Here is a 12,562-nt window from a genome sequence, read left to right on the forward strand (position 1 = left end):
AAAGAGGCTGTGCAAAAATCACATGGGAACCCAGCAGTCGAGATGGGTTCTCACCCAGTGCCCACCCCGTGGTCCATCTGCCAGCCCAGGACCCTCCAGGCAGCTCCACCTAATCACATTCCCCCCACAGCCATCCAGATAGGTCCCAGGTCCCCTCCCCAGAGTCCCTGGAAAACCCCCTGCTGCGAACCTCCCCCACCTCCAAGGCAAACACCACCTGCCCCCCTCTCAACGACAAACCACCCGCCCTGCCCTCCACACCTCCCCAGCCACCATCCAGACACCCTGGGGACACTCTACAGCCCAGGAAGCACGGAGGCGTCCTGAACACATGGCCAGGGGCTCAGGGGCACAGAGAGGGCAGTGAGAGCCCAAAGGTCACACAGCAAACCTGCGGCACAATGCCTGCGGTGCACACATGCTTCCGCCTTGGCATTCCCACTGGAAGAAGGATGGTTCCGGGAGGTGCTGCGGCAAAGGGGCAGCAGCCAGAGCCCAGGTGCCATGAGATGCAGCTTCCTGCCCGCCACTGCGCTGCGGCTGCTATTTATAGCCCAGACAGCGGGGTCAGCTTCCTGCACGGCAGAGCCGGCCACAGCCGGCCACAGCCCAGGAGCTTGCAAGGGTGACCCCAAGGGGGACAGGCTGGGCTGGGGCAGAGAGTGAGCAGAGACGCGCAGGGCTGGACACACAGTGCACCCAGGCCACCCCTGCCCCAGACCCACAATCCAAGGGAAAGGCAGAAGGCACTTAGGAGCTGCATGACCTGAGCCAATGGCACTACCCCTCTTTGCCTTGGTTTCCCCATCATGAAGCAGGGAAAGGAATGGTTCTGGCCCCATGGGAGTTATTGTGGGGCTTAACTGAGCTACCATAAAACAGGCCCTCAGGAGCTCACCCGGCTCCCCAGCCAGCTCAGGGCCCTTCCCAAAGCACCCCGTCCCTGCCCAGCCCAGCCCAGAGACCAGACATAGAGGGTGGGGTGGGAGCTGGCATGCACACCTGTCTATAGCACATCATCAGAGGTTACCCCAAACACCCTAATCCATCCCACTCCCCCATGAGGAAGGGAACGCAGCTACCCCCATTTTATAGATGCAGAAACTGAGGCACCAAGTGACAGAACTCTGCCCAACAAACGGAGGTGTCCTCAGGCCCCGGGTTTCTTGGAGTTAACGAGTCTCTCTCCTCACACACCAGACAGAAGACCTGAATCCCCCCAAAGGCTCCCTGGGCCTTGTTTGGGCCCCTGCAGAGCTCCCTTGTGGGGGTCAGGGGACACAGGCCAGAAAGGAGCCATCTCAGGCCACAGTAGCACCCAGAGGCCACCTGCCTGTGGAACACAGGCTTTAAGGCCCCCAGGTACCTGGGGTCGTCTGGCTGTGATATCCCAACCTTCCTCCAAAACCATGGCAAAGGGAACATCCCTGCAGCCAATACCAACAGCACACATGCTGACCCATGTAGAGGCCTTGCTCTACGCCCCTCCATATAGGACCTCACTCAACCCCTCAGCACCTTTCAGAGACAAGTAATCTGACTGTGCCCATTTTATGGATGGGGAAACTGAGGCTTGTCTCCTTGTTATCCCAAAGCCTGGGCACCCAGTTCTGCAGGTGCTGGGGGGAAGTCTGCTCCGTGGATCTCCGAGCCAGCGATCCTCGGCGCTCCTGGGCTCAGAGACACGGTGCTTCCGTGTCTGCCCCCTCTTCGGGTGGCCTGTTCCTCTGCTTAAAAATGACCCCCATCATGCTGGATTTGGGGCCCACCCTCCTCCAGCAGGGCCTTAGCCCAGGTACAACTGCAACATCCCGATCTCCACATAAGGTCCCATTCTGAAGTTCTGCAGGAACATGAATTCGGGGGACACTATTCGACCCAGCACAATGGCCTAGATGGGGTGCAGGGAGCAGAGGTGGGGAAAAGTGAAAATGCCTAAAACTATTCAGGAGGATAGAGGGGAAAGTGGGCATCTCCCAACCACCCCCTGCTTACATCTCCCCCCACCCCAGCCAGTTCGACTGGTCATAGGAGCCAGCCACGAGTCACTACCACACCCAATGCCCAGCAGAACCCCACCGTGTGGGCCTGGCCCAAGCCCCGAGGACCCCAGAGGGGGCCCCTGATTCCTGCTGGGCCCTGCTCCTGGCCCAGTGGCCTGCTAGACAAACCGAGCTGAGTCCTGGGGCGGCACGTCCCCGTTTCCCCGCCGGCTCCCCACCTCGGCCCAGCAGGCTTGCCTCGTTAGCCTAACGAGCAGGGCCCTGGTGCCAGGCGGTTGCCATGGCCACAGAGACACCACCGCGGCACTGGGCGATGCTCCCGGAGGGTCTGTGGCGGGCACCGGAGTTCAGCATGAGGACAAGCAGGGGCCTCCGGGGCAACCCCTCCCCATGGGGCCCGCTGCGCCACCTTCGGGCCCGGCCTCCAGGCCTCCTGACTGACAGCATCTCCCAGAGAGGCTCCCTAGGCCACAAAGAAAAATCCACTCCCTCCCACCCCTCCTGCCCTGCCTGGCCAGCATCCCACCCACCCACCAGCATAGCGCACAGTGATTGCAGGGGGCCCGCCCAGGGGAGGTCAGAGGTCGGCAGGCGCCCAGGCAGACAGGCCTCCAAGGCAGTGAAAAGTGGTGGGAAGCCCTTCAGGTCTCTGAGTAAGGTCATGGCACAGCACTGCTGGGGCCCCGCCCGCGTAGCACACAGAACGTCCGCAGGGGCAGACAGCCACAGGGAGACTGGGGAGGGGGCCACTGCAAGCGCCAGGAAGGCAACCACACCAGAGGACAGCGAGGGCGAACCCAGGGTCAATGGCCCATGCCCCACACTCCAGGAGGAAGTCCAGGACTAGGGTCTGACGTGAGGAAGGACCTGGGTCCAGGGGGGACAGCTTGGGCTTGAGGTCCCTGACGGATAACCATGTGCCACTAGCAGGAGACCCCTGCATTCTGCTGCCTGGCCCCAGATGGGCTCCCTGGGTGCATGAGCCACGGACAGGAGGGAGAGGGCAGCTCACAGCCTGCAGGAGTGCCTTGGCCTCAGATGGCCCCTCAGCCCCCTCTGCTTCACCACATCCTATGAGGACTGTGTCATTCATCACCCCATTTCACTGGCGGGTAAACTGAGGAGCTATGCACAGAGGCTCCGTTACTCATCCAGGTCATGGCACACAGCCAGCAAGAGGCAGACCCGGGACTCAGAGCTGTGGGCCAGTCCTGGGAGACAAGAGGCAGAGAGCCTCGGCCACCAGACTGCAGGATGGACTGACCCCAAAGGCCTCTGAGCCTCCCAGCCCCGGCACAGCACACAAGCTCGGACATGCAGCATGTGCACACACACGCTCCTCGTCTCGTCCAATCCCACCTCCTACAACCCACCCTATAGCTCACTCACTCCCCCACTCCTCCCCCAGCTCCAAGAAACACCCCAGGTCAGCAGGAGGAAAGCAGGGCATCTGAAAGCAAGAGCAGAGCAAGGAGGCTGGAAGAGATGCCCCAGGGGTTCCTCACTGTGGACACACCCACAGGACTGCCACCCTAAAATTCCAAAATCCCTGGGCCCCGGGGCCCCAGATATGGAAGAGACAGAAGTGACACTTGACCTCGGGATGGTGAGCCCGACACCTGCTCCACTCCAGGACCTTTCCCAGGGCCTCCAATAGGGATATCTTCCACCCTTCAAATCACTCACTGTCATCTTCCCAAATCCAGCCCAACATGCACATGCAAAGATCCTGCTTATAGCCCCGAGTCTGACCTTGGTTAAGACCCTCCATGGGGCCAGGCCTTGGTCTCCTCCTGGGATCATCTGTCAGGAGATTCCAGGATAAAATCTCCCCAGGTGGGCTGATCCAGCGCCCCACAGACACCCACAGGACACAAGCATGAAAACATCTCACAAAGCGTTCTTCTTTTCTTTACTCCTGTCTGCTCCAGGGCGCCCCTCCAGAGATGAGACAACTTTCAGGAATGCATATGGTAAGATACTATCGGAGGGCAAAGTCAGGGCAAAGAGAAAAACCAGGGACAAAGTAATGTAAAATCAGGATGAAGTAGATAAAACAGAAACACAGACCAGACTGCTGAACGCAGGCTGCAAATCTGGCTTCGAGTTTCCTGACGGCCAAAGCAAAGAGGAAAACAAGATGGGTAGGGAGCGACTTGCCCAAAATTGTGAACACCCCATAGCACCACACAGAAGGAGCGTCAGCAAGCCTGCAGCACCCAGCAGCAAGGATTAGAGTCTCAGGCATCAGAGAAATCAGTCCAGACTGCCTCTTAGCATCCCCCTCTTTCCTACTGAATCCCACAACAGTGAACTATAACCAGGAGCACCGGCATTACTCGGCAAGAACAATTAGCCAGGCCAACAGGAGGTATTTTAAGGGCCTGCTCAGTATGACTCTTAAACTCACAATACTCTCTGGGCCCCCAGTTTCATCAACAGCGAGAACCCCAGATGGTCACGCTGAAGTTAAAAAGAATGAGTTAGCTCCATATCACGTTCTGGCCATAAAGCTGTTAGGCCTTGCAGGCCTTCGGACCTCTGTCACAACTCCACAATTTTTCATCTATAGCTTGAAAACAGACTCAGACAACACATTCGTGCATGGGCATGGCTGTGTTCCAATAAAACTTTATTACGGACACTGAAATTTAAATTCCATACCATTTCGCAGGTCACAAAATATTATCTTCTTTTTATTTCTTTCAGCCATTAAAAAATGCAAAAACCATTCTTAGCTTGCACACCACAGAAAAACAGGAGGTGGGGGCTCCATCGGTTGAGCATCCAATTCTTGATTTCAACTCAGGTCATGATCTCAGGGTCATGAGATCAAGCCCCGTATCAGGCTCTGCGCTGGGCACGGAGCCTGCTTAAGGTTCTGTCTCCCTCTCCCTCTGCCCCCCCCACCCAAAAAAAAAAAAAAAAAAAAACAGGAGGTGGGCTGGTTTTGGCCTGTGGACAGTATTCTCCTGATACCTGCTCTATATGTTCCAGAATAAGCTCCGAGATAGGTTTTAATTTAGGGGAAGAAAGCAAGATGTGAATAGGGTGGTATTATTTGTGTCCATTTAAGGCAGGCAGAGGACCAGCGTCTCTCTGAGGGGAAACTTTACCTGTGTGTGTCTGCCTCAGGGGACAGATAGTGGGAGGGCAGAAACCAGAAGACTTCTCTTGACGCCTTTGCGAACTGTTTCAACTTTCTACCAGGCCCATGCATTTTATCTTACAAAAATTACTTTTTATGAAGCCCAAAGCCCGTGGCAGAGAGTTTTGAGTGCCTTACTTTTTAGTTTCTTCTCTTTTTCAAATGACAACAGAAAGCAACATTATCCGCCCCCCACCAAAAAAAAATAAAGTTAATCCAGTTGTTACATAATGCATGGATTCATAGCAGAAAAAACTACGGAGAAAAAACTTACGGGCAGCAGGCCCTCCCCTATATAGCTGCACTCGTGCAAACAAACGGGGGGCGGGGGTGCAGAGGACCCTCTCTGTGGGCCCAGCCAGGTCCGAGGCCCTGGCACCAGAGCTCAGCCCTGAGGGGCGAGAGCTGCCTCTGTGCTCGGGAAATGACAGCCAGGGGAGCAAGTGGAGGAGTCTGGGCAGAGAGCTCATGGCCTCAGGGGCACTCGGGCCTCCTGCCTGTAGGGCCAAGAAGAGAATGCTCAGCCAGTGGTCTGAAAACTGGCATTTGGCCCCGAGTGCACACAGAAGGCAAGGCACTAAAACCAAGCTGCCCAAAGGGGACGGTGGCCACAGGCCACACGGGGCTATTTCAATTTATTAAAATTGAGTAAAATTAAGTAAAAAATGGAATTCCATTCCTTGGTGGCAGTCACTTCAAATGCTCATGCAGCTATAGCGATGGTGTCGGACAGGGCAGATGCAGAATGTCCCCCCCTCCCCCGCCAACCCCGCAGTTGCAGGAAGGTCGACTGGACGGAGCAGCCCCAGAGGCTTTAGGGACAGGAAGGGCGCAGTGAGACCAGGAGCATGGGCAGGAGAAGGACAGAGGGTGGAGGCGCCTGGGTCAGCACTAGGCTCAGCCCTGGGCCATCTGGGAAGGACCGAAGAAGGTGTGGGGCCCTCCAAGATAGGACAGTGCCATGCCGGCACCGGGCAGAGACACCGAAAAAGGAAAAAATCAGATGCTAAGAGCCAAGCCCTGCTCCCATGCACGGACTCTGAGTCCCATCATCCAGCCCGAGCCGTCTGATTAGGCAGCCATTAGCCACAGCCACATGTGGCTATTTAAATTTAAGTTAATTAAAATGAAATAAAATTACCAGTTCAGTCGTGCTAGCCACATTTCAGGAGCTCAACAGGCCCCCATGCCGGGTGGCCACAGGCATTGTGGGCACACAACACTGTCCCCCACGGCCGGAAGCTGACTGGACACTGCCGCTCCACACTGTCCTCGGAGGTGGCCACGATCTCCTACTTCAGGATAAGGAAATGGAGGCCCAAAGGTCAGGAACTTTGCTCGAGTCACTGGCTGATGGAAGCAGAATTTGAACCCAGGTCTGACTTCAAAGAAGCCCTTTCTGGAACCTGCTCCCCAGGAGAAGGGGAAGCCTGGCCCTCCCCCAGGAGACCCCCTCTGTCCCCAGTGTCAGCCCTCCCCCAACTCTCCAGGGTGCCCAAGCGCTCCAAGTCCCAAGTCCTAAAAACCTCAACCTTCAGGGGCAGAGGAGGGGGCCGAACCTATCTGTCAATCACGCCAACCAGCCAACAAGAAAGGAGCCTCCTCTCTGCAAGGCAATAAGGCCAGGCCCCGGGGCTCAGGTGGAGAGACCCCCAGACCCCGTTCTGTTAGAGCACCCTCCTTCTGAGCAGCCCTTTAGAGGGAGGAAATGTCCAGGCAGCCTGTCCGCAACAACCCGGGATCCCACGATAAACCATACAGGGAAGCACTCGCGCTCTGACAGAGTGAGCCGTAATGATGCAAGAGCAGCTCTCGCGACACACAGCAGGTCCTCCCAGCAGTAAAGTCAGAAGGAGGACGACCCTAACCTCATCGTCACCATCCCCATCTCACAGATGAGCACACTGAGGCTCGGCGAAGTTAAGCAACTCGCCCAGACTCAAACCACTGAAAGCTGCAGAGCCAAACTCCAAACCTGCGGCTCACACGTTCTGCCCTGTAATCCTCTCCACGACCCCACCAGCAGTGAGCCATGCGCCCATTTTACAGACCAGGACACCCAAACTCTGAGAAGCAGGGGCCAGACTTGAACTCACCAGAACCTGCTAAATTGGCCACCCCAATGAGAATCAGGGACTGAACACTCCGAGTCCGTCCTCTACTGTTTGTGGAGGATGATTCCTTACGGTTCTATGAAACCAAAAAGCCTCTGTCCAGGGCGGCTCGCCTGAGCCCAGCTGGGTGAATAACCATGATGATTCTGATCACTGTAAGCCAAAGTCACACCACTGTGGGACCTTGGGCTGGCCTGGCCCCTCGGACCTGTGCCCTCATCTGGAAAACGGGAAAAGCTGCCTTCCACCTCGGGACCTCTCAAGGTCTCCTGCTACAGAAACATCCCAGGGCTGCAGGCCAGCCCAGCCAGCATGCGGAAAGTCCAGGCCACGGCACTCCTCAGAAGCCACTTTCTGGAGCCCCGTTATCCGCCCTGCTAAATAATTCAAAACCATGTTTTCATTTCAAAATAAACACAGCCACCAAAGCCAATGCCAAATTTGCATGAATGTTTAAGATAAAATGAGACTTCAAAGAAATGCCAGGGCCTGCCGAAGGCACTTTCCCCCTCCCCAAATCCTGAGGAGAACAGGTTCTTGGTCTCCTGCCCCCTGGGGCAAAGATCTTGTAGGTGCTGCTCCAATAAGAAACAATTTATTTTCTTCCGAACAGGTGCCGGGCTCCATGGAGCAGGTCTGCAGCAGCCTCGAGCTGCACCAACAAGACCGTGAGCAATCAACCCCACTCTTCATTCTCGGGTCCACATCCACAGTGTGTGACCTTGTGCAAGTCACTGAACCTCTCTGTGCCTCAATTTCTCCATCTATAAAATGGGATAATGAAAACACGGACCTCCCAGGGTGGTACCAAGAGTGAATGAGCGGATTTCTGGGGAGGACAGAGCCTGGCACACAGTGAGAGTGCTTGACGTGCGTTGGGGGTCCCTGTAGAGCATTTTGCCTTACGTAGAGTAGAGCAGGAAGCCACTTGACAGGGGATAAAATCCCTTCCCGACCCCCAGGGATCCTCAAAGGATGCCAGCTGACCCTTCCTAAGGGTCATGTCCCTGGGGACCCCACATACCCACCCATGGGACAAGGCCTTCTAAGATGACAGCCTGGCCTGGCCCTGGGCACCTGGCCCTCCCCAGACCCCCTCCTGGCACCCTCCCCGGGGCGCCTGGGGCAGGAATTACCAGCTCCTGCAAGCTGTTCCCTTCAGAGGTGTCACCTGGGGAGGCTACTGTTGGCGTCTGAGACATGAAAAGGAAACAGAGAAGGGAAAAACAGACACACAAATAAAAAGCTCTCAAACCCTCTCTTGTCAGAGGCAGAGTGCCATGGGGGGGTTTCCTTCAGAGAGCTATAGGAGGGAAGGGCCTGAGCTCTCCTGCCTGGACCACTTCGGCTTCTCCTAGACAGGAGCTCCTCAGGCTGGGTTCTCCGTAGGTGGACCCCCCCCCCCAAATCTCAGAGTGAACCACCGACCTCACCCACAGGCCTCAGGTGGGGGGTGGGAACACAGAACAAGGGACACCCCCACCTCGCAGTCAGGGGGGAGTCCAGGCCTGGCAGCCTCCACACGCAGCCTGAATGGCAAGGCACTGGGGGGCTTGGACTCCTGGGGCGGCGTTCCAACCTGCACCCCCGGAGCCCCCACCCTCATGCCCAGAAAACAATCACACCCTCCCCAGCTCGGAGCTTTCATGCAGCTAAATGCGTGTTTGCAGAGCTCTCAGAAATCTTTAGGAGGTGGTATGAGTATTATTAATTGGGGGGAAAGAACGGATTATGCCAAATAAATCCTTCCCACGTAGCCGAACACTCGCCCAGGGAGGGGGGTGGTGCGCGCAGCCCCACGAGGGGTCTCCATCCCTCACTGGGACCTGACAGCCACATTACCATTTACATGGATTTATCAATAGTATTGATCCCGGAGCAAGCATAAATAGCTCAGTGGGAAGAGGCCAGGGCTGGGGCCCGCTCTGCTCCCGCCCCCACGTCTGGGCACCGCAGACTCCCCGGGCACCCGGCGGCGGCGGCGGCGGCGGCGGCCGCGGTGGCGGCGGTAAATTTCCAAGCAGGGACAAGGCGGCAGGCGGGGAAGCCAGACAGCGCCCGGGATGCCCTCGCCGCTCCGCGCCTGCTCCAGGACCTGCGCGCGCCCCACCGCCCGGCTAGGTCGTGCTAGGTCTGTGCATCCGCTCAATGGGCTGAAGGCAACCCCTGCCCTGTTCCATCCGCCACCAGGAAAAGCGGAGGGAGGGGGTGGAGAGAAAGCGTCCTTCCTCCGCTAGATCCCCCAGTCCCCAGCAAAAGGCAAGATATCTCAAGATATCTCTCAAGATATCCAGGCCGTTGGATGAAAGGCCAAGTTTTAGAACCTAGTAATAGAAATAATAACCAAACAGTGGTCATAGTAACATTCACACAAATACCTTCTACGTATTACCACTCCCGGTTCTCACAACAAACCCAGGAACTCGGGAATATTGTTACCCCACTTTGCAGCTGAGAAGCCTGAGGCACAGAGAGGTTAAGTAATTTGTCCAGGGTGATGCCGCCAGGAAAGTGACAAAAGACAGATTCGAACCCAGGGAGTTGAGTTGCAGAGTAGGCAGTGAAAGGCTCGGCTATCCCAGCTCACATCTCTTCCTTTCTCTGATTGCTTCCCCCACCCCAACCAAAAAAAAAAAAAAAAAGAAGGCGGCCACCCACGACGAGGGACACAACAATGCCCTGGGACGCCCTCCCAGCTCACGCCTGGCCCTGAGAGCCCCTTATATCAAAGCAGCCGCGAGGACCCAGATCTCGTTTAAAAAAAGGGCAAAGTCAAGGCCACCGATAACATATCCCAACGTGCCCAGAACTCCCCCATCCAGCCCACAGGGATCCTCTCCCCTTCCCCCCGCCCTCCCTCACACATCCTTCCTCCAAATCTGCAAAAGGGAAAAAAAAATAATCATAATAAAACCAGTTCTCACCAACAGGGGGGAGGAGGAGGGGGAGGAAGGGAGGAGGCTGAGCCGACAGAACAGATCCGCCTCCGCTGCCTGCACCAGACCCTTGGAGAGCCGAGACCGAGCGCGCGACTGGCGGCGGGAGGACACTAGCTTCCAAAAAAATAAACCTACAATGTAAAAATAACGCCGGGCGCCCCACGCTAATTGGGCCCGGGCGACAGCAGCTCACAGGTACAGCATGTCTCTCCCTCCCGCCCGCCTTGCCCTCTCTCCCTTCCTCAGGCTTTTTTCTGCAAGCGCCTGGGGTGAGGAAAGCGCGCCCCACGAGTCCCCCCCCCCCCCACTGCAGGTCACTGGGGATGCTCCCCCAGCTCTAGGGCCTGGGGCCTCCGGGTCCAGCCCAAGTGGGATCGGCTCTGAATTCCAACTTCCCAAACTAGTGGCATCCCAAGTATCTGCACAGCCCGGGGGAGGGACCAGGAGGCGGCCCAATGAGGCGTCACCAGCCGCGGGAGGCAGGCCCAGACAGCAGGAACACCGGCCCGCGGGGGAGGGGGGAACAAGGGGCGCCTCTCTCGGGGGGACCCCCCACCCAGTGCCCTCTGCTCCTCGGCTCCGGCGCGGCCCCCGCCAGCCCCCGCCCCCAGCTGGCGGGAACCCGCCATGCTCCCTTCCATGGCAGCCAGGCCGGGGAGCACGGGGTGCCATCTCCAGGGACTCCCCAAGCCCGCGCTGCCTGCTGGAAAATAAGACGCAGAGTCACCCCCAAGCCTGGGGCTACTTGGGGAGGAGAGAGGCGCATGGCGGCCATGCCCACAGGGCTGGGGCACACGGTGGGGGGCTGCCCTGCGCATTTCCAGGGCGTCCCCCCGCCAGTCCACCCCCAGGCCACTTCCCTCCTTCCTGCCCCCTCGCAGGGTAGCTGGAGTTCCCCTAAGTTCCCCAGCGCCCCCACGCACGCGAGCCGCAGAGTCTATGGGGCGCCTCGCTCCCTAGCAGGCCACCCCCCGAGAGCGCCAACTCAGGAGTGCAGGGGCCCCGCCAACTCCGCCGCGTGCGCCGCCCGATCTTCCCCTGATCCCCCGGAAGCGTGCCCCGCGCCTCCCCTCGGCCCTCCGCAGGGACCCCCGGCTCCAACTCACCTCGCTGAGGTGGCAGCGGCAGCGCCCGGGCTCGGGGCGCGCTCGGGCCGCCCGGGCGCTTAGGCAAGTGGCGGTGCCGAACGGGCTGGGGGCGCGCAGCAGGCCCGGCCTCCAGCCGGGGCGCGATCCTCCCGCCGCCGCCTCCTAGGGCGCCTGCCCAGGGTCCCCGGCCCGCAACTTGGAGCGCATCGCGAGGCGCAGGGCGCGGGCGCACAGCTCGGGCGGGGCGCGGGCGGACGCGGGTCTCCGGTGCGGCCCGGCCTGCCCGCGGCTCCGCTCCCCGGCGGCGGCGGCGGCGGCGGTGGCGGCGGTGGCGGCGGCGGCGGCGGGAGGGGGAGGAGGGGGCGGGGCGGGAGCCCGGGAGGCGGTGGCTCGGCCTCCCCGCTCCCGGCTCCCCGCCCGCACCGACGCACCCCGGCCCGGCCCCCTCGGGCTCCTTAAAGGGCCCGCATCGCCTCGCCTGGCCCTGCGCGCACCCACTCGCGCGCGCACACGTTGCCACACACACGTGCGCGCGCGCACAGACACTCTTACACTTGGGCGCGACGCCGTTTTTTTTTTTTTTAGCAGCTCCCTGAAGGAGGAAGGAGGGGGAAAGCGCCTCCCCGTCCCGCCCCCTCCTCCTTCTCCTGTGGGGCTTCGCGCCCTCCTTCTCCTCCTCCCCAGCCCCCAGATACTTAACTGGAATCGCGTTTCGGCTATTAAATTATAACTCAAGAGTGGTCGGTGGGTAGGGAGGGGGTGCGCGGGGAGGGCCACACGCGGATGCGCAGGGAGCCGCGTGGTGGAGCTCACTTAGGGGGCTGCCGCACACAGTAGGGAGCCCAACTCTCAGCTGCAGACTTTCACACCCTGGGCCTCACGGGACAGATGTTGCCCAGTGATCGCACGAGGAAACTCACAGCGCACCGCAGACGTGCGCGTAGCCTGGGGCATCGACTCAAGTGTAAGATCACCCAGAGATAAACACGGGACACATACACACAAGTTACACACACACACACTAGAATGTCCTGTTCACGAGGGCTGTTTGTACACTGCCTTTTCACACAGTAGGGACTCCATAATGTGTTGTTGAGTGAACACCCACTTGGGGACCCCGGAGGGCACAAATGCACAGACTTGATGCTACAAGCCTGTGGTCGGGTCCACAGGGACACACGCACGTCCAGGAGCACACCCTCACAAGCCCAGACCCCACAAGCACGCAGCGTCAGGGACAGAGCACACACGTGAACACTCCCCAGCCCGC

The 12,562-nt window shown here is 58.9% G+C and overlaps 1 protein-coding gene across 1 annotated transcript in view; it reads right to left on the minus strand.

Annotated features, from left to right (window-relative positions):
• Positions 1-12,246, minus strand: part of LOC148107454 (uncharacterized) — a 61,451-nt gene extending 49,205 nt beyond the window's left edge. Inside the window, 5 exon segments of the mRNA XM_087857165.1 lie at positions 11,311-11,526; positions 11,529-11,565; positions 11,567-11,769; positions 11,772-12,008; positions 12,213-12,246. Of these exon segments, the coding sequence (XP_087713291.1) occupies positions 11,311-11,526; positions 11,529-11,565; positions 11,567-11,769; positions 11,772-12,008; positions 12,213-12,246 (727 nt within the window).
• Between the last annotated feature and the right edge of the window lie 316 nt (positions 12,247-12,562).

Source organism: Ursus americanus, chromosome 30 (genome assembly GCF_024610735.1).
Source record: "Ursus americanus isolate L20-20 chromosome 30, mUrsAme1.1.p, whole genome shotgun sequence".
NCBI lineage: Eukaryota > Metazoa > Chordata > Mammalia > Carnivora > Ursidae > Ursus > Ursus americanus.